This window comes from Nerophis ophidion, linkage group LG27 (genome assembly GCF_033978795.1).
Source record: "Nerophis ophidion isolate RoL-2023_Sa linkage group LG27, RoL_Noph_v1.0, whole genome shotgun sequence".
NCBI lineage: Eukaryota > Metazoa > Chordata > Actinopteri > Syngnathiformes > Syngnathidae > Nerophis > Nerophis ophidion.
The window spans coordinates 17,889,658-17,913,657 of NC_084637.1; the positions used below are offsets into that span (position 1 = coordinate 17,889,658).

Genomic DNA, 24,000 nt, shown 5'->3' on the forward strand with positions numbered 1-24,000 from the left:
TATCTTGTCTTTGTAGTGCATTCAATTGGGTTGAAAAGGATTTGCAAAACATTGTATTCCGTTTATATTTACATCCAACACAATTTTCATACTCATGTGGAAACATGGTTTGTACATACATACATACATACATACATACATGCAGAACAGATGCAACATGAATACTCAATGTCTTATTAGTGATTACTTGTGTGCGATACCTAAGTAACTGGACCGCAGTTACCGAGACATTTTGGAGGATGTTTCGCTGTAGATGTAACTTCCTGTTGTGATCTTCTGACTGTCCCTACAAGTTTGCAGAGTTGACAGTAAGCAGAGAGATAGCAAGTAACCACTTCCCGTGCATCTTTGTTCTAACAACAATCGCCTTTGTGCATCAAACCCGCCTGAGCCATTTGAATATGCAAAGTGATACATTAACCGATTTCCAGTCCTGATATCACATGCTTCAATGCTGATACAGCCAATGAGATGTAATAATCAAAAGTAGCAAAATTGACTCATTTGTTTTCCTTTAAAACTCTCATTACTCCAGAAATAATAATGAATCATAATCGATGCTGTTATGAATTATTGACATATGTAATTACATCATATCATATATTAAATTTTGAGATTTTCTTTTGCATATGTTGTGTTTTTACCATTTTAAAAACTAGTTTTCTTTGACAAAAGGGAAATAAACAAAACATAAAAAACATGAAAAAAAATGTCTAAAAACTTATAAACGCCGAAATAATCTGAAGTTGATCTAGAGAACTTATTTTTGAAAGTTAAAAAAAACCCAATTTGACTTATTTGAACAACTAATGAGTGGGACTTTTTTGTATCCCCAGAAAAGTTTGTGGGATTTTGTTTTAAACTGTCATTGCTCAAAAAAAAAAATAATGAATCAAAATCAATGTTGTTATGAATTATTGACATATTTCGTTACTTCACATTAAATATTACACTTTGACATTTTCTTTTGCATATATTGTGTTTTTGCCATTTTGAAAACTAGTTTGCTTAGACAAAAAGGGCATAAAACCAACATAAAAAAACATTGAAAAAATTATAAAAACGGCGAATAAATCTGAAGTTGTTCTAGAGAACTTAACGTTGAAAGTAAAACATTTTTTAAAACAATATGACTTATTTTTAACAATTAGTGGGATCTTCTTGTGTCCCCAGAAATTTTAGAGGGATTCTGTTTTAAACCGTCATTTCTCAAAAAATAATACTGAATCAAAATTAATGTTATGAATTATTGATATATTTAATTACTTCACATCAAATATTACACTTTGACATTTTTTTTTGCATATGTTGTGTTTTTGCCATTTGGAAAAAAAAAAAGACAAAAAGGGAATAAAACCAACATAAAAAAACATTTTGAAAAATTATAAAAAGGTATTAACGGCGAATAAATCTGAAGTTGATCCAAAGAACTTAATGTTGAAAGTAAAACAATTTTTAAAACAATATGATTTATTTTTAACACTTAATGAGTGGGACCTTTATGGATCCCCAGAAATTTTAGTGTGATTTTGTTTTAAACTGTCATTGCTCAAAAACTAATAATGAATCAAAATCAATGTTGTTATGAATTATTGATATATTTAATTACTTCACATCAAATATTCCACTTCGACATTTTCTTTTGCATATATTGTGTTTTTGCCATTTTAAAAACTAGTTTTCTATGACAAAAAGGGGGATAAAACAAAAATAAAATAACATTTAAAAACTTAGAAAAACGTATAAACGGCGAATAAATCTGGAGTTGATCCAGAGAACCAAACATTGAAAGTAAAAAATGTTAAAACAATATGATTTATTTTTAACACTTTATGAGTGGGACCTTTTTGGATCCTCAAAAATTTTAGTGGGATTTTGTTTTAAACTGTCATTGCTCAAAAAATAACAATGAATCAAAATCAATGTTGTTATGAATTATTGACATATTTAATTACTTCACATAAATATTACACTTTGACCATTTCTTTTGCATACTTTGTGTTTTTGCCATTTTAAAAACTAGTTTTCTATGACAAAATGGGGATAAAACAAACATAAAATGACACTTTAAAAACTTATAAAAACGTATAAACGGCAAATAAATCTGAAGTTGCTCCAGAGAACCAAACGTTGAAAGTAAATTTTTTTAAAACAATATGATTTATTTTTAACAAAAATTTTTTTCCTAAAACTTATAAACGGCAGATGAATCTGAAGTTGATCGAGAGAACTTAATGTTGAAAGTAAAAAAAAATAAATAAACAATATGACTTATTTTTAACACTTAATGAGTGGGACGTTTTTGGATCCGCAGAAATTTTTGTGGGATTTTGTTTTTAACTGTCATTGCTCAAAAAATAATAATGAACCATAATCAATGTTGTTATGAATTATTGACATATTTAATTAAAAAAATATTGGCAAGTATAATAAAAATATTTTGAATAAAAAAAATTATTGGAAGGTATAAAAACGATTTTCTTCATTTAAAAAAATTGTTTTATTTGATTAAAAAACGATAGGCAAATATAAAAACTATTAAAAAAACATATTGGCCAGTATGAAACAATTGTCTTCAATTATAAAAAAATACATAAGTATGAAAAATATCTATTTTAAAAATATTTGTAATTATAAAAACAATATTCTGTAAATTATTTGCAAATATAACAACTAAAAAACGATTGGCAACTTAAATAACAATATCACATGTTTTTTGCAAGTTTAAAAACTATATAAAAACGATTGGCAAGTATAAAAACTATTTCTGCAATTTAAAAAACAATCAGCAAGCATAAAAAATATTTTAAAAAAACAATACAGGCAAGTATAAAAAAATTATTCAATTGAAAAAAAAAAACATAAGTATGAAAAATATTTAAAAAAAACAATTTGTAAGTATAAAAACTATATCCTTCAATTAGAAAAAATGATTTGCAAGTATAACAACTAAAAATCTATTGGTAAAATAATCAAAAAAACGATAGGCTAGTATAAAACAATATTCTTCAATAAAAAACAATTTGCCAGTAAGAAAACGATTTTTTTTCATTTAAAAAAACGATTGACAAGTATAAAAACAATTAGGAGAAATAAAAACTATTTTAATGATTCACATGTATAAAAATAACTAAAACACGATTTGCAAGTATAAAAACTATAAGAAAAATTTTTTATATTGGCAAGTATGAAACAATTTTCTTCAATTGAAAAAAACAATACACAAGTATGAAAACTATTGAAAAAACGATTAGTAAGCATAAAAACTATTTTCTGCAATTTAAAAAAAATATTTGCAATTATAAGACAACTAAAAAAATAATTGGCAAGTAAAATAATTTTAAAAATGATTTGCAAGTATAACAACTAAAAACGATTGGCAAGTATTAAAAAATTTTCTTCGATTAAAAAACGATTAGCTCGTATGAAAACAATATCCTTCAATTAAAATAATGATTTCTAAGTAAAAAAAACTATTTTTTTCAAAAATGAAAAAATGATCGACAAGTATAAAAACTATTGTGAAACTGATTGGCTATTAGAAAAATAATTTCCTTCAATTAAAAAAAGCGATTGACATTTATAAAAACTATTTTCTTCATTTAATGTGAAAATCTATAATCGACGTACAGAAGTGAATTGGATTTAAAGCCCTGCCCACCGCCCCAATGCAGCTGGGATAGGTTCCGGCACCCCTCGCCACCCCGAAGGGACAAGCTTTAGAAAATGGATGGTGTTGAAAGTAAAATTCATATACAATTCATGAATGATATCAAATAATATAAGACTTATTTGTAACACTTTTATGAGTGGGACCTTTTTGGGTCCTGATATTTCTGATAGTCACTGCTCAAAAAAATAACAATGAATCCAAATCAATGTTGTTATGAATGATTGACTCATTTAATTATTTCACATTAAATAGTACACCTTGAACATCTTTGGGGGGTTAATGATTTTGCAATAAAAAAGTTTTTCTATGAAAAAAAAAACATAAAAACAATAAAAACTTTATATCCGAAGTTGATGTAGAAATAAAAAAATATATGACTTATTTTAACACTAAAATGACTAAGACCCTTTTTGGTCCAGGGAACTTTAATGGTTGGACTTTCACTCTCGCTCTCGCTCTCTCACTCACACACTCACTCAGGCTCTCACACACACACACACTCTTACACACACACACACACACACACACACACACACACACACACACACACACACACACACACACACACACACACACACACACACACACACACACACACACACACACACACACACACACAATATCTCACTCTCACACTTTTACATTCACACTCACACACTTTCTCACTCTCACACTCCTAAACTATCTCTCTCACACACACTCACAATATCTCACATTCACAATATCTCACTCCCTCACGCTCACTCTCACGCACTTTCACTCTCTCACACTCTCAGTCACACCCACAAACACTCTCTCACTCTCACGCTCACTCTCAATCTCACTGTCACTCACACACTCACTTTCACACACATTTCACACTGTCACACTCTTACATACTCACTCTCACACTCACTCACAATCTCACTCACACACTCTCTCACACTCTCACATACTCACTCCAACATACTCACTCTGACAATCGCACACACACTCTCAAAAAGTCACACTTACTCTCACTCTCTCTCACACACACTCACAGACCTTTTTTATTTTAACACTTAAATGACTAAGACCCTTTTTGGTCCGGGGGCCTTTAATGGTTGGACACACTCACACTCACAATCTCACTGTCACTCTCTTACTCTCACACACACTCACTCACTCTCACAATATTTCACTCTCACTCTCTCACTCACACACACTCACTCTCACTCACACTCTCAATCTCACTCTCACACACTTTCACACTCACTCTCTCACACTCACATACTCTCACACACTCACACTCACTCACTCTCACACTCACTGGAACTCTCTCACTCTCACCCACACAATCTCACTCACACTCTCTCTCACTCTATCACTCACAATCTCACTCTCACACAGACAGACAGACAGACAGACATACAGGTGTAGGTTTACCTGACAGAAAGGGTAAAGTCCCCAGGGTTGCTCCTGCTGGGTCGGGCCAGGAAGCTGCCGTGGACGCCCCGGGTCAGCAGGAGGCGCTCTGCTTGGAGTCCACTGATGTTGGGGTGGAACCACCTGTAGATCACATGGTGAGGACATGTAGGCAATGTTGGGGTGAAACAACCTGTACACCCGCATGGTGAGGACATGTAGGGGTGGAACCACCTGTACACCCGCATGGTGAGGACATGAAGGAAAAATTGGGGTGGAATCACCTGTACACCCGCATGGTGAGGACATGAAGGAAAAATTGGGGTGGAACCACCTGTACACCCACATGGTGAGGACATGTAGGGGTGGAACCACCTGTACACCCGCATGGTGAGGACATGTAGGGGTGGAACCACCTGTACACCCACATGGTGAGGACATGTAGGGGTGGAACCACCTGTACACCCGCATGGTGAGGACATGTAGGGGTGGAACCACCTGTACACCCACATGGTGAGGACATGTAGGAAAAGTGCAGCACTGTCCGCCTGGGGTCACGTTCAATAAAAACAACTAGGATTCAGTTTTTTTCAAAGTTCCACAACTCCCACATTTTTTATCCGATTCGAACTGTTCCAACTTCAAAATATTCAGCTTGTTCAAGAATTATGTGCGCTCCTTCAATAGCTCTAATAAAAAATTCCCGGATTTCCTAGAATTCCCAATTTTTAGGGACATTTTCCCAATTCAAAATGAATTCTACATTTTTCAACCAATTCAAACCATTCCACTTTCAACACATCCTGGAAATTCAACCAACCATTTTTCCAAGTGGAACAAATTTCCAGGAATTCTATCTTTTTCTAACCTTAATTCCAACTTTTTTTAGTGCGATGACTCCTTTCACATTTTCCAACCCATTTCAACCGTTTAACCGTCAAAACATTCCTCTTGGTCAGGACAAACAACTTGAAAAATTCCCGGTTTTCCCGAAATTCCGTAATACTATTTGTCAAATAAACTTTTACTACTTCAACATTTCTTGACCAATTTCAACAATTCCAACACCAACCAATTCAGATCATTCAGGACATTCATGCTCCTAATCATTTCCAAAAAAGTCCCGCTTTCCCCCAAATTCCCAAATTTTGCAGGAAGTTTCCTTTGAAATGAATGTCCCTTGTTTCCAAATTGCACAAAACCCCCATTTTTCAACCGATTAAAACCATTCCACCTTCAACACAATCCACTCAACCTGGACATTCAAACTATCATTTTTCCAGGTTCCAAAAAATTTGAGGAATTCCCGGAATTCCCGTTTTTTCAAACCGTATTTCCACCCTATTTTCTGTCGACTACTCCTTTCACATTTTTCAACCCACTTCAACCGTTCCACCGTCAACACATTCCTCCTTAACAGTACAGAAAAACTAAGTTGTTTTTTTATAGCTGGAAAAATTCCCGGCTTTCCCGAAATTCCAGGAATTCTGTAATACCATGTCTCAATTAAAAATGTTACAAATTAACATTTCTTGACTGATTTGAAAAATTTCAATACTAGCCATTTTAACTCATTTAGAACATACAAATGTTTTATCATTTTCCCCCCAAAAATATTCCCCTTTTTTCCCGAAATTCCCATTGGAAAGAATGGAACATTTTTCAAAGTTCCACAACTCACACATTGTTTATCCAATTCAAACCGTTCCAACTACAAAATATTCAGCCTGTTCCGGAATTGTGTGATCTCCTACAATATTTCAAAAAAAAAAAAATTCTGTATTTCCTAGAATTCACAATTTCTAGAGACATTTTCCCCATTCAAAATTAATTCTCCATTTTTCAAACTTCCATAATTTCCTCATTCTTCAACCGATTCAAACCATTCTGGAAAATCAGACAACCATTTTTCCACGTTCAACACATTTCCAGGAATTTTTTTTTTTTTTTTTCAATGAAAAAACTGTTACTACTTCAACATTTCTTGACCGATTTCAACAATTCCAGCACCAACCATTTCAGCTCAATCAGGACATTCATGCTCCTGATCATTTCCCTAAAAATCCAGCTTTTCCCCAAAATTCCAGGAAGTACCCACTGAAATAAATGGGATATTTTCCCAAGTTCCAAACCAAATTCCCGTTTTTCGTGGAAATTCAAACTCTTCAACATTCCAACTATTCTTACATTCATACTACATTCTGTCAGTATTGGTATTGATTATCAGGAACTCACACCCTTACAAACAAAAGAAAACGTGTCTGTCTTAGGCTTCATATTTTGCAACACTGCAAAGACGTTTCGCTCGATAGCGACTGTGTTTTTTCACCAATCTTGCTCATATTTTATAGACAAACCTCTTGTGGCGCCCGTCAAATTCGGTGGCGATCAGGCTCAATACCCGCGTTACATTAAAGGTAGAGTGTAAAGCTGTGTGAGATTCTTTTTCATCCCAATTCTAAATCAATTCATAATTTTGAAAGTTTCAAACTACAACAACAAACGTATCAGAAGTGATTCATAAGTTTTTGAGCCCTCTACACCATGGGTGTCAAACTCTGGCCCGCGGGCCAAATTTGAGGCAATATCAAATTAACATTAGAGCTGGCTCACCGCTAATACTCATACTCGTCAACCCTCCCAATTTTCCCGGGAGACTCCCGAAGTTCAGTGCCCCTCTCGAATTTCTCCCGATTTCCACCCGGACAACAATATTGGGAGCGGGCCGTAAAATCACTATTTTGGCGTTCTCTACATGTCGCCACGACCGCTTTTCTTCCATAAAAACGGCGTGCCGGCCCACTCACGGAATATATGCGGCTCATACACACACACAAGTGTATCCAAGGCATACTTTGTCAACAGCCATACAGGTCACACTGAGGGTGGCCGTATAAACAAGGTTAACACTGTTACAAATATGCGCCACACTGTGAACCCACAGCAAACAAGAATGACAAACACATTTCGGGAGAATATCTGCACCGTAACAACATAAACACAACTGGACAAATACCCAGAACCCCTTGCATCACTAATTCTTCCGGGAGGCTACAATATACACCCCCGCTACCACCAAACCCCGCCCCAACTCAAACCCGCCGCCGAAAAAAGGCCTTAAATTTGTGTTTTTATTTAATTTGGTATGCCATTGATATTTTTTAATTAATATTATTTGAAACTGGATTTTGCATGTCACTATAAAGTTATATAAGCCTTGCTTGGTCAATATTCAATGCAAAACTTGTTTGGGTCCCTATTAAAGGATTAATTTGTTCAACCTTGGCCCGCGGCTTTGTTCAGTTTTAAATTTTGGCCCGCTCTGTATTTGAGTTTGACACTACTGCTCTACACCATCAGTGTAATGTGTTATTTTAACTTAAAATCCTGACGTATAGGATGCGACATGTACATTAAACGTATCATCCACTAGAGGACAGTCATTGACTTATTAGAGGGCTGTGCAGTGAAAGATGGTCATAAAACAAACAAATAAAATTAAAACTATAAAAAACGTCTAATCGACGATAGATCCGCAGTTGATATACAGATTTAAGTGTTGCAAGTACAAAAAAAATCAAAATGATTTTTGACACTTATATGAGTGGGACCCTTTTGGATCCCTAAGAATTTTAGTGAGGAGTTTTTTTGTCACAGCTAAAAATGAACAAAAATGAATCAAAATCTATGTTATGAATTATTGACATATTTTAATGCTCCAATTACTTCACATCAAAAATTACACTTTGAAATATTTTGTGGGAAAATGTTGCATTTTTTAGTGGGATGTCATTGCTGAAAAAATAATAATGAATCAAAATCAGTGTTGTTATGAATTGACATATTTAATGCTGCAGTTACTTTACATCAAATATTACAGACATATTTTGTAGGAAAAAAATTGCATATTTTGTGTTTTGCCATATAAAGTTTTCTTTGACAAAAAGGACAAAACAAACAAATCAAAATATAAACATAAAAAAACAATAAAAATATATAATCTATAGATAGGTCTGAAGTTGATATAAAGATTTAAGCGTTGAAAGTAAATAACTAAAAAACACTTTGATGGGACCCTTCTGAGTCTGTTAGAATTTTTGTGATTTTTTTTTTTAACTGTCATTGCTCAAAAAAATTATTAAAAAAATCAAAATCTATGTTGTTATGAATGATTAACATATTTAAAGCTGCAATTATTTCACATCAAATATTACACTTTGAAATATTTTGTGGAAAAATATTGCATATTTTGTGTTCTTGCCAAAAACAGTTTTCTTTGACAAAAAGGGCATAAAACAAACAAATCAAAATATAAACATAAAAAAACTATAAAACACATTAAATATGATGGATCGGAAGTTGATATGGAGATTTAGGCGTTGACCCCCAAAAAAAACACTTTTATGAGTGGGACCCTTTTGGGTCCCTAAGAATTTTAGTGGGTGTTTTTTGTTTTTTTTAATTAACTGTCATTGCTCAAAAAATAATAATGAATCAAAATCAATGTTGTTATGAACTATTGACCTAATTAATGCTGCACTTACTTCACATCAAATACTAAACTTTGAAATATTTTGTGTGGTTACCATAAAAAAACAGGCTTACAAAAATAATAAAAATAACTGTATATCGACAGATTGATCTTAAGTCGATTACGTGCGGAATTTTTTTTTATGACTGAGACCTTACAGATTACACCCTGAAAGAAACAATTTTTAATTATAAAAATCCGAAAAAGCAGAAAAAAAGCAGTGAAAATGATGACACTCCGCATAGTTTTTCACCACCCCTCCAAAAGAAAATGTGTGACTATTGATTGCAAAGGAAGTGGTGGATCTGCATGACGCACGGTCGTTATACGCCAGGATAAAAATAGAAGTGGTGTGTCACCGCAAACACGTCATGTTTGGGCTTTTATCTCAGCTGCACTTTGTCAGTAGAGCTGAGCTGCACTTCCTGCAACAGAAAGGTGACAGACGGGAGGAAAGCTCTCTCATTGGAGATACATGGAAAGCTCTAAACTATTCTGAAAAGTCTCGGCTCAGGGTCAGCAAGACCAGAACTCTGGACCAGAACGCACCTGGAATTTTAGTCAGGTGAAAGTCTGAAGAGCAACTCTACAAGTGACACATTTCAAGTGAGGGGAGGACCTTAGTTTGACTTATTCCCCCATGCTTTGAACCCTGCGGCTTGTACAAACCTCAACACCAGTGAAGTTGTCACCTCGTGTTAATGGTAAATAAAAAGAGAATACAATGATTTGTTAATCCTTTTCAACGTATATTCAATTGAATAGACTGCAAGGGCAAGCTATTTCATGCTCATACTGAAAAACTGTGTTATTTTTTGCAAATATTAGCTCATTTGGAATGTGAAGCCTGCAAAATGCTTCAAAAAAGCTGGCACAAGTGGCTGAAAAGAGTGAGAAAGTTGAGGAATGCTCATCAAAGTCTTATTTGGAACATCCCACTGGTGAACAGGCTAAATAGGAACAGGTGGGTGCCAGGTTTGGGTATAAAAGCAGCTTCCATGAAATGCTCAATCGTTCACAAACAAGGATGAGGCGAGGGTCACCACTTTCTCAACAAATGCCTGAGCAAATTGTTTAAGAACAACATTTCTCAAGCAGCTATTGCAAGGAATTTAGGGATTTCACCATCTACGCCCAATCACTGCACATAAACTGCAAGGCCCGTGACCTTCGATCCCTCAGGCGGTACTGCATAAAAAAGCCACATCAGTGTGTAAAGGATATTACCACATGGGCTCGGGATCACTTTAGAAAACCACTGTCAGTAACTACAGTCGGTCGCTACATCTGTAAGTGCAAGTTAAAACTCTATTATGCAAAGCCAAAGCCATTTACCAACAACACCCGAAAACGCTTCGCTGGGCCCGAGCTCATCTAAGATGGTCTGATGCAAAGTGGAAAAGTGGTCTGTGGTCTGACGAGTCCACATTTCAAATATTTTTTGGAAACTGAATGAATGAATGAATGGTTTATTTTGAGCCATGCAAACAAAACAAAAGAATGACATAAAATACAAAAGAAATATGTATATACATTATTTTTACACCTACATTGAAAACATTACATGTGACTAATCTTTTGTAGATGTCAAGATTGGCTCAAAAGGGAGTGGGAAGAAGTAAACTTATTAGGTCCCACCCCCTATACATCCCCATCCCATCCCATTTTCTACCGCTTATTCCTTTTTGGGGTTAAGGGGGGCGCTGGCGCCTATCTCAGCTACAATCGGGCGGAAGGCGGGGTACACCCTGGACAAATTGCCACCTCATCGCAGGGCCAACACAGATAGACAGACAACATTCACACACTAGGGCCAATTTAGTGTTGCCAATCAACCTATCCCCAGGTGCATGTCTTTGGAGGTGGGAGGAAGCCGGAGTACCCGGACGGAACCCACGCATTCACGGGGAGGACATGCAAACTGCACACAGGAAGACCCCGAGCCTGGATTTGAACCCAGGTCTGCAGGAACTTTGTATTGTGAGGCAGACGCACTAACCACTCTGTCACCGTGAAGCCCCCCTATACATATACAATATATATATATATATATATATATATATACACACTGTGGACGTTGTGTCCTCCGGACCAAAGAGGAAAAGAACCAAACGTATTGTTCTAGGGTCAAAATGTAAAAGGCGGCAGCATCTGTGATGGTATGGGGGTGCATTAGTGTCCAAGGCATTGGTAACTTACACATCTGTGAAGGCACCATTAATGCTCAAATGTACATACAGCTTTTGGAGCAACATACACTATATTGCCAAATATATTTGGCAAGCCATCCAAATGATGAGAATCACTAATCACCACAAGTTGAGTTTATACCAAAAAGTTTTATTTTGGTTTCATCTGACCACATGACATTCTCCCAATCTTCTGCTGTATCATCCATGTATCCATTTTGGTACAAACTCAACTCGTCGTGTTTGGAAGAAGAAGAATACTGAGTTGTATCCCAAGAACACCAAACCTACTGTGAAGCACGAGGGTGGAAACATCATGCTTTGGGGCTGTTTTTCTGCTAAGGGGACAGGACGATTGATCCGTGTTAAGGAAAGAATGAATGGGGCCCTGTATCGTGAGAGTTTGAGCCAAAACCTCCTTCCATCAGTGAGAGCTTTGAATGGTTGACCAAATACTTATTTTCCACCATAATTTACAAATAAATTATTTAAAATTCCTACAATGTGAATTCCTGGATTTTTTTTTTCACATTCTGTCTCTCACAGTTGAAGTGTACCTATGATGAAAATTACAGACCTCTGTCATCATTTTAAGTGGGAGAACTTGCACAATCGGTGGCTGACTAAATACTTTTTTGCCCCACTGTATATATATATATATATATATATATATATATATATATATATATATATATATATATATATACATATATATATATACACACACAGACACATATATATATATATGCATATCAATAGCTATCTAATCTATATATGTATTATATATGTCATGACTTGGACTATGAGGTGGATTGTTTTTCCGATGCAAAAGAAAGTTGGCACGATCGAGACGTGAATGTAAGTACATTCTTATCAGGGTTTCCCACATATTCATTTCGCCACGAAAGAATTACGGACGCCACAAATAAATTTTTCGGCTTTTGACTCGCTCGACCGCTCATAAAAGCAATGGGACTCGGTTGGTAGAGTGGCCGTGCCAGCAGCTTGAGGGTTGCAGGTTCGATTCCCGCTTGTGCCATCCTAGTTACTGCCGTTGTGTCCTTTGGCAAGACACTTTACCCACCAGCTCCCAGTTCCACCCACACTGGTTTAAATGTAACTTAGATATTGGGTGTCACTATGTAAAGCGCTTTGAGTCACTTGAGAAAAAAGCGCTATATAAATATAATTCACAATTCACAATAAAGCTTGTAGTTACAACTACGGTGCAGTAGGTGGCGGTAGCCTTCTATGCACTGTAACTCCGCCACTTGCACTTAATTCACCTGGTGGGTCAGAAGAAGAAGAAGAAGACGACGACGACGAAGTAAAGGAATAACGGACCGACCGGATCAAAATACGAGGGTAAGACGTCTTGGCAAACAAGTTCAAAAGTGGTCCGAACCTGTACAGTGTGCAGCACCGACTCGGATTTTCTTAATTTTTATTTTCAGGGCCGGGGCAGACGCACGCAGTAACAGTCACCTGTTACCATACCGACGAACTAACGTGTCCAGGTTATAACCCTGTTGTCAATAAACACACATGGAGACGGTGCTTCAGATACTGCGTTAATACTGAATGCTAAATTGTGCACTGTCCACTGCAGCATGTGAATGCAATGAAAAGAATAAAATCTGAGCCAACCAGCTGTTAAAATGTTGTCCAGGTTAATGTTTTAGCCATTCAAGGCCCTTCATTTCAAAATTTCAACTGTTAATCGGGCTTTAAACAGGTGGCTGACCTGTTCAGATGGGTGTAACTGCTACTGGTCAAGTAATGGGAAATAGCATTTAATTTTACATGTATGCAATGCCATTTAAATGTAATTATAGATAATAATAATAATAATAATAAATACTGTGTAGTGTTGTAAATAGTCAACGGGAAGGATTTTAGTAAGATAAAAACCATTCACACTACACAGCCAGAAAAAAACCTATGCAGGACAAGTAAAACTACGTAGCGTGTTGCAGTTTATGAATAAAGGATTAGGGGGAAAAAATAATAAAAAAATTAAAATAAAAACCTCCGCGCATGCGCATTGCATACATCCAACGAATCGATGACTAAATTAATCGCCAACTTTTTTTATAATCGATTTTAATCGATTAGTTGTTGAAGCCCTAATATATATATATATATATATATATATATATATATATATATATATATATATATATATATATATATATACATATATAAATTAATATATGTATGTATGTATATATATATATATATATATATTAATATATATATACACATATACATATTTACTGCCTCTAATATTGTACATATTACATATTGTTATGAATGTGTCTATGACTACATTATATATATACTAGCAGTGTGTATATTGTACATATTACATATTATGATGAAAGTGTCTATTACTACATTATATTTATACTTGCAGTGTGTATTTTGTACATATTACATATTGTTTTGAAGGTGTGTTGCTACATTATATAATATATACTTGCAGTGTGTATATTGTACATATTGCATATTGTTATGAAGGTGTCTGTTACCACATTTTATAAATACTAGAAGTGTGTATATGACATATTGTTATGAAGGTTTTTGAGCGGGTGACAGGGATCATAGATTGAGAATGTAGGAATCAGCAAGAGCGAGAGGTCACGGTGTCAGCTGGCCAACAGATTACTCATTGTCTTGTTTGTAATCCTTCACACAGATTCATCCACAGAAAGAATAATTGTCGCTAATCCAGATGTAATCCTACTGTGGAATCATCCAACAATGGGGGCAACAGGAGGACCCAGACTAAAAGCTCCATCTCAGTGACACACATGTCAAATCCCACAACTGGGAGCGAGTATCAAAGACCTCCATCCATCCATCCATTTCCTGTTGCTTATTTCCTTTGGGGTCAAAGGGTCAAATTGGCAGCTCTGGGAACCAAACAAGACTTTCCAATTTATCTGGATCGAGACTATTGTCCCTTTTTGTGTGATTTGTTTCATTGCAGCGAAGGTATTTACAGTACAAACCCCGTTTCCATATGAGTTGGGAAATTGTGTTAGATGTAAATATAAACGGAATACAATGATTTGCAAATCATTTTCACCCAGTATTCAGTTGAAAATGTAGTAAAAAGACAACATATTTGATGTTCAAACTGATAAACATTTTTTTTTTGTGCAAATAATAATTACATTTAAAATTTGATGCCAGCAACACGTGACAAAGAAGTTGGGAAAGATGGCAATTAATACTGATAAAGTTGAGGAATGCTCATCAAACACTTATTTGGAACACCCCACAGGTGTGCAGGCTAATTGGGAACAGGTGTGTGCCATGATTGGGTATAAAAGCAGCTTCCATGAAATGCTCAGTAATTCACAAACAAGGATGGGGCGAGGGTCACCAATTTGTAAGCAAATTGTCGAACAGTTTAAGAACATTTCTCAACGACCTATTACAAGGAATTTAGCGATTTTACCATCGACAATCCATAAAATCATCAAAAGGTTCAGAGAATCTGGAGAAATCACTGCAAGTAAGCGATGATATTATGGACTTTTGTTCCCTCAGGTGGTACTGCATCAAAAACCGACATCAGTGTGTAAAAGATATCACCACATGGGCTCAGGAACACTTGATAAAACCACTGTCAGTAACTACAGTTGGTCGCTACATCTGTAAGTGCAAGTTAAAACTCTACTATGCAAAGCAAAACCCATTTATCAACAACACACAGGAACGCCGCCGGCTTCGCTGGGCCCGAGCTCATCTAAGATGGACTGATGCAAAGTGGAAAGGTGTTCTATGGTCTGACGAGGCCACATTTCAAATTATATTTGGAAACTGTGGACGTGGTGTCTTCCGGAACAAAGAGGAAAATAACCATCTGGATTGTTATAGGAGCAAAGTTCGAAAGTCAGCATCTGTGATGGTATGGGGGTGTATTAGTGCCCAAGGCATGGGTAACTTACACATCTGTGAAGGCACCATTAATGCTGAATGGTTCATACAGGATTTGGAGCAACATATGTTGTCATCCAAGCAACGTTATCATGGACGCCCCTGCTTATTTCAGCAAGACAATGCCAAGCCACGGTTTACAACAGCGTTACTTCTTAAAAAAAAGAGTGCGGGTACTTTCCTGGCCCGCCTGCAGTCCGGACATGTCTCCCATGGAAAATGTGTGGCGCATTATGAAGCGTAAAATACGACAGCGGAGACCCCGGACTGTTGAACGACTGAAGCTCTACATTAACAAGAATGGGAAAGAATTCCACTTTCAAAGCTTCAACAATTAGTTTCCTCAGTTCCCAAACGTTTATTGAGTGTTTTTAAAAGAAAAGGCGATGTAACACAGTGGTGAACATGCCCTTTCCCAACTACTTTAGCACGTGTTGCAGCCATGAAATTCTAACTTAATTATTATTTGCACAGAAAAAAGTTTATGAGTTTGAACATCAATTATCTTGTCTTTGTAGTGCAATCAATTGAATATGGTTTGAAAAGGATTTGCAAATCATTGTATTCCCTTTATATTTACATCCAACCCAATTTCCCAACTCATATGGAAACAGGGTTTGTACTCAAAAAAGAAGCAGCTTTGTTTTGCATTTCCTTCCTCAACAGCACAGTTGCCAAACTCAAGGCCCGGGGACCAGATCTGGCCCGCCACTTCTTTTTACGTGGGCCCGCAAAAGCCTTGAAATATGTACTTAAGAAAATACTGCATACAATCGCATATATTTTAGAATTGTAAATATTATCTTGTCATACTAGGGCTGGGCAATATATCGATATACTCGATATATCGCGGGGTTGTCTCTGTGCGATATAGAAAATGACTATATTGGGATATTCGAGTATACTTTCTTACGTAGTTGCTTTTAGCTGCCGGCATTAAACTGCATGCGTTTCTCCCTCTTTGTTGTCTCTCCTTCTCACAGACACTTAAAGGCCTACTGAAATTAGATTTTCTTATTTAAACGGAAATAGGAAGTCCACTCTATGTGTCATACTTGATCATTTTGCGATATTGCCATATTTTGAAGAAAGGATTTAGTAGAGAACATCGACGATAAAGATCACAACATTTGGTCGCTAATAGAAAAGCCTTGCCTTTACCGGAAGTATGTGCGTGTGACGTCACGAGTTGCAGGGCTCCACACATATTCACATTGTTTATAATGGGAACCACCAGCAGTAAGAGCAATTTGGACCGAGAAAGCGACAATTTCCCCATTAATTTGAGCGAGGATGAAAGATCCGTGAGTTAGGATATTGATAGTGAAGGACTAGAAAAAGAAAAAAAAAAAAGCGACATCTCCAGGCGGCGGCAGTGTGAGTGTTTCAAATGTAATTAGACACATTTACTAGGATAATTCTGGAAGATCCCTTATCTGCTTATTGTTTTAATAGGGTTTTAGTGAGATTTTAAAGATTGTAAAGACATACCTTGAGGTCGGATGTAAAGACATACCTTGAGATCGGATGGCTGCGGTGAACACGCAGTGTCTCAGAGAGAAGCCGAGGAGCCAAGCTCACAGCTGCCTTTTTTGACAGCTGCTGCAGGACGACAAATAATCCACTGATGTCTCCGGTAAGATATATATCACAATTTCCCCGTCCAAAAACATGCTGGTTGACGTAGAGAAATTTTTTTCGCTTGACTACTCTGCTTCACAGCAAACAAAGAAACACCGGCTGTGTCTCGGTGCTAAAGACAGCTGCAATCCACCGCTTTCCACCAACAGCATTGTTCTTTATAGTCTCCATTATTAAATGGACAAATTGCAAAAGATTCAGCAACACAGATGTCCAAAATACTGTGTAATTATGCGATCAAAGCAGACAACTTTTAGCCGCTAGTAGCGCAGCGCTAATATTTCCTGACAGTCCGTGACGTCATGCGTACGCGTCATCATTCCGCGACGTTTTCAACAAGAAACTCACGGGAAATTTAAAATTGCAATTTAGCAAACTAAAACAGCCGTAGTGGCATGTGTTGCAATGTTAATATTTCATCGTTGATGTATAAACTATCAGACTGCGTGTTCTGTAGTAGTGGGTTTCAGTAGGCCTTTAAAACAAGTGCACCTTTTTACATACGTCACATACTGTCTCGTGAGCAACGTCACACGCTCCCGCGGAGCAGAGAGGTAGTGACATGGGTAACATTAGCTGTGATGCTAGCGGAGTGTAGCGGGTGGTAATACGAGAGAGAGAAGGTGCGAATCAGGTAACAAGGAATTATTAAGTCCCAAGAAAAACCACAGGGGGTCCATCGTCTGGCGGTGGTTTGGCTTCAAGCGAGAATATGTTTACGTTTATGCGGTAGTAGCGTTTGTACAGAAAGTAGCACCACTGCTAATTTGTAGGATCAGTTGAAAAGTGACCCGCGAGAGAACGAATAGTGCTTACTCCGCATTTCAACATCTCCATTCGGTGCCACACCAACAAAATACCGAAGCAACTATTTCCAGATTAACACCGTAGGACAGGGGTCACCAACCTTTTTGAAACCAAGAGCTACTTCCTGGGTACTGATTAATACGAAGGGCTACCAGTTTGATACACACTTAAATAAATTGCCAGAAATAGCCAATTTGCTCAATTTACCTTTAATAAATAAATCTATATATATAAAAAAAATGGGTGCAGGTTATAGTCCAGTCCAGCTAATATACTGAAAATATTTGTATCTCGAGAATCTAGTGGGTGTGGCTTAGAGTCCAGTGCGGCTAATATATGGAAAACTATTTTTTTTCTTCAAAAATTTTGAGGGTGCAGCGTATAGTCCGTTCCGGCTAATACATGGAAACATATTTTTATCTGTAGAATTTAGTGAGTGCGGCTAATTCAAGGAAAACCTATTTTTATCTCTGGAATTTTGTGGGTGAGGCTTATAGTCCGGTGCGGCTAATATATGGAAAATATTGAATTATTTTTTTTTTTATTTGAGTGGTGCGCTTTATAGTCCGCAAAATACGGTAAAATATTACGCATTGTTCCAATCGGCCCTCTGAGGGCCGCCATAACTGCGATGTGGCCCACAATGACTTCAACACAACTTCAAAACTGGGATACGTACCCAACTATGATTATAGCGTATCGTTAAAGCCGTCCAGCGGTCCATCCATGACCATACCACCTGGACCGATCGCCGGTCAACTACTGGACGATGCGGGAGTCGTCCATGTGAACCACTACTCAAGTATGGTGGCAGAAGTTGGTACGTATTGAGCAAGCAGCAATTTTGAACCGAACAACTTCTTGGAACACATCGGGGTCCACCATTTGAAAGTAAGTCGCAGACCACGGAAATCGGTAGAAGAATATACGGTAAAATGATCTCTGCCTACCTCACCATTTTGGTAGAAGACTTCCACAAACACCTTAGCTTCAGCAGCCTGTCATCCAGCACTGGCACACAAGCCAGGGTCAAAAGCGTATGGCAAGTTGAGGGTTGGAGGGAATGAGACCACTGAGAGAAAACGTGCGGCTTTGCGCCAATCTAGCAATGTGAGAGAGGGACTGTGCAGGGGCAGGCGAGGGGGGCGGAGGCCTTGTAATCTGGGATTTGGATGAGCGTGAGCGAGGCTGATAGTGCTAACGCCACACCCCCCTTCCTCCTTCCTGTCCTCTGACAGCTCCCAGCACCTTTCTCCAGAGTAACGCCAAACAAAGTCGATTCAGCTTTCTACGGCGGGCAACACAAACGTGCCAGGACCAGCAACCCGGTCTCCAGGTCTTGTCGCCGGCTGCGGGGAACACGACAGCTGTGTCGCCCGTGCCAGGAGATTACATCTAAACCGTAGTTACACCCGATCATTGTCGGCCCGCCGCCCGGATAAAGCCACCACAATCCAGCCAATTCAGCAGCACGCTGGGAGACTATTCCTCTCCCAGACCCGGCAGGAAGTCACAATCAAAGTAGCGAGTAGTACCAGTGTGTAGTCACGTCCCAGGATTACCTTTTCAAAAAGGTATGTCCAGTGTAATTCTACACAATTTCATACACATCTCCCAAGAGAGGAAAACAAAGACCTGAATACAGAAGGTGATCCAGATCAGCCCCAAAACGTAATCCTTTGGCCCACTTCTGACATTTCCTGGTAGTTGAAACCTAGTTCCGCCTGTAGCTTTTTGAGCTAGGTTGCTGAAAGAAACACAAGTGATTTTATGGATTCATTTGAGTTTTTTGCTGCTGAAAAAAAAAAAAAAAAAAAAGAGAGAAAATTTGTTTCTACTTTTGTTTCGACAGAATTTTTGCCCCCCGGAGCTTCCAAAGCTTCTTCTTTTCCTAGCAAAGACTCACACACACACTTAGCAAAACTTGGCTAATGCTAACGCAAACGAGACATACATTTTTAAATTTCCTATACTTGCACACATACATACACACACACATATATGTGTATGTGTATATACATATATGTGTATGTGTATATATATATATATATATATATATATATATATATATATATATATATATATATATATATATATATATTAGAGATGCGCGGTTTGTGGTCTCATCCGCAGAGTCCGCGGATAAACCGCGGGTCGGGTGGGTGACATGTCGAAAAAATAGATTTTAGATTGATTCGGGCGGGTGGCGGTTGAACCATTCGGAAATATTTAATATACATTTTTCAGGGATCGGCAACCTTCACCACTCAAAGAGCCGTTTTGACCCTTGTCTCGAAGTAAAAAAGACAATAGGAGCCGCATATATACTCGTAAATATCTGCTAGCGGTCATCCAGACTACAAGGATGAGGGCGTGCTATGAAGCCTTTGACTTTAACGCCTTCTACATCATGTACAAACTGCTTGCCAGCCCAGCAAAATGTTGAATGTGGCTTCCGCAAACACGCACACGACTGCAAGGCATACTGGCTGACACAGACTACACTGATGGTTGTGATATAAACAAATTTAACACTCTTACTAATATGCGCCACACTGTGAAGCCACACCAAACAAAAACGACAAACACATTTCTGGAGAACATCCTCACAGTAACACAACATAAACGCAACGCAGCAAATACCCAGAATCCTTTGCATCAATGACTCTTCCTGACAAAAAGAGATATTCGGACCGAGAAAATGACAATTTCCCCATTAATTTGAGAGAAGATGAAAGATTCGTGTTTGAATAAAAAAGAAAAAAAAAAAAATCAAGTAAAAAAAAAACGCGATTGCATTGGGATGGATTAAGATGTTTTTAGACACATTTACTAGGATAATTCTGGGAAATCCCTTATATTTCTATTGCATGCTAGTGTTTTAGTGAGTTTAATAGTACCTGATTGTCGGAAGGGTGTGTCCATGGGTGTGTTGACGCCAGTGTCTGATGGAAGTCGACGGCAGCTGTAAAGACGGCACAAGCTCAGCTGATCTCCGGTAAGTGGCGACTTTTTACCACAATTTTCTCACCAAAAACTGCTGGTTGACATTTGGTCGGGATCCATGTTCGCTTAACTGCTCTGATCCATAGTAAAGCTTCACCTCCGGGAATTTTAAACAAGGAATCCCAGTGTGTTTGTGTGGTTAAAGGCTAAAGCTTCCCAACTCCATCTTTCTACTTTGACTTCTCCATTATTAATTGAACAAATTGCAAAAGATTCAGCAACACAGATGTCCAAAATACTGTGTGATAAAGCGGTTACAGCAGACGACTTTTAGCTGTGTGTGAGCAGAGCTAATATTTCCTAACAATCCGTGACGTCACGCGTACACGTCAGCATTCTGCGACGTTTTCAACAGGACACTACAAGGGAAATTTAAAATTGCAATTTAGTAAACTAAAAAGGCATGTGTTGCAATGTTAATATTTCATCATTGATATATAAACTATCAGACTGCGTGGTCGGTAGTAGTGGGTTTCAGTAGGCGCTTAATGTTGCACCTTTTATATGTAGAAGTTTTGTCATTTTATTTAATCTGACCAATAATTTGAGGCAGTTTAATAATGATTAACGAGTGCAAAATTATTATAGTGTTCCCAATGTTAAAAGGATAAAGCCATTGTTTACAAATTTGGTAAATAAATAACCCAAAAATTTATATTTTGTTGTTTTCTTACTGTACCGAAAATTAACCGAACCGTGACCTCTACACCGAGGTACGTACCGAACCAAAATCTTTGTGTACAGTTACACCCCTAAAATATATATACATACATACATACACATTATACATACATACATATATATATATATATATATATATATATATATATATATATATATATATATATATATATATATATATATGTTTTGATTGGATTATCCAGAGAATAGTGCTCGATACCGTGGTAGAGCACAATATGTAGGTGTGGGAAAAATCACAAGACTACTTCATCTCTACAGAACTGTTTCATAAGGGGTTCCCTCAATCATCCTGATGATTGAGAGTCACCCTCTGCATAGCGTTATCAGTAGCCAGAGGAGCCTGTTCAGTGCTAGACTGCTTCATCCCAAGTGCAGGACTAATAGACTCAAGAACTCCTTTGTCCCACACGCCATTAGACTGTACAACTCCTCTCTGGGACGGGGGGCGGGGGGTACTGGGATGACAGGGGTTGCAAAACATTAACAGTGCAATACGTTTTCATAACATGGTCACTAATGCCTACTTTGTCTTGTTATATTCTTATTTTACTGTTATATTGTTATTCCCATTGTTTTTTTATTCTTTTTGTAATATTTCTATATTTTGTTTCCTTTTAAACCCCCATGATTTACTTTTTACTTTTTTTTTTTAAATTGATCTCAACTCTGTACACTGCTGCTGGAATTTAAATTTTCCTGAAGGAACTCTCCAGAAGGAATCAATAAAGTACTATCTATCTATCTATACATACATATATATATACACACACATATACATATATAGACATATATATACACACATATATATATATACATATACACACATATATATATACATATATATACACACATATATATATACATACACACACATATATATACATATACATATATATATATACACACATATATATACACAAATACATATATATATACACATATACGTATACATATACACATAAATACACATACATATATACACATATACACATACATATATACACATACATATACTGCATATACATATATAAAAACATATATCTATATATACACACACACACATATACATATACATATATATACACATACATATATATATATATATATATATATACACACACACACACACACACACACACACACACACACACACATATACATATATATATATATATATATATATATATATACATATACACACACACACATACATACATATATATACATATATACATACACACACACATATATATACACATAAATACACACACACACATATATATATATATATATATATATATATATACACACAGACACACACACACACAAACATATATATATATATATATATATATTTATTTATTTACACACACATAAATATACACAGACATATATATATATACACACACATTATTACACGTATATATATATATATATATATATATATATATATATATATATATATATATATATATATATATATATACACACACACATTATTACACACACACAGGGTTTCCCACACATTCATTTGTGGCGGCCCACTACGAAAGAATTACGGCCGCCACAAATACAATTTAAAAAAAATAAATAAAAATAAATAAATATTACTTTTTTTTTTTTTTTTTCCGGCTTTTGACTCGCTCGACCGCTCATGAAAGCAATGGGACTCTGTCCACTAAATATGACGACAGAGGTCTGTAATTTTCATCATAGTTACACTTCAACTGTGAGAGACAGAATGTGAAAAAAAAATCCAGTAATTCACATTCTAGGAATTTTAAAGAATTTACATGTAAATTATGGTGGAAAGTAAGTATTTGGTCAACAATTCAAAGCTCTCACTGATGGAAGGAGGTTTTGGCTCAATATCTCACGATACATTCATTCATTCTTTCCTTAACACGGATCAATCCTCCTGTCCCCTTAGCAGAAAAACAGCCCCAAAGCATGATGTTTCCACCCCCATGATTCACAGTAGGTATGGTGTTCTTGGGATGCAACTCAGTATTCTTTTTCCTCCAAACACAAGAGTTGAGTTTATACCAAAAAGTTTTATTTTGGTTTCATCTGACCACATGACATTCTCCCATGTGCTCTCTGGCAAATTTCAGACAGGC

At 36.6% G+C, this 24,000-nt stretch overlaps 1 protein-coding gene across 5 annotated transcripts in view; it reads right to left on the minus strand.

The window, feature by feature from the left end:
• The window catches only part of ptpn11b (protein tyrosine phosphatase non-receptor type 11b), an 86,379-nt gene that overhangs the window by 42,500 nt on the left and 19,879 nt on the right, over positions 1-24,000 (minus strand). For 4 of the 5 annotated variants that reach the window (XM_061889079.1, XM_061889080.1, XM_061889078.1 and 1 more), the window contains exon 2: positions 5,078-5,200. In XM_061889079.1, the coding sequence (XP_061745063.1) occupies positions 5,078-5,200 (123 nt within the window). Of the gene's footprint in view, positions 1-5,077; positions 5,201-19,122; positions 19,270-24,000 lie in introns of those variants that run through there. The other variant, XM_061889081.1, reaches the window with a different exon arrangement.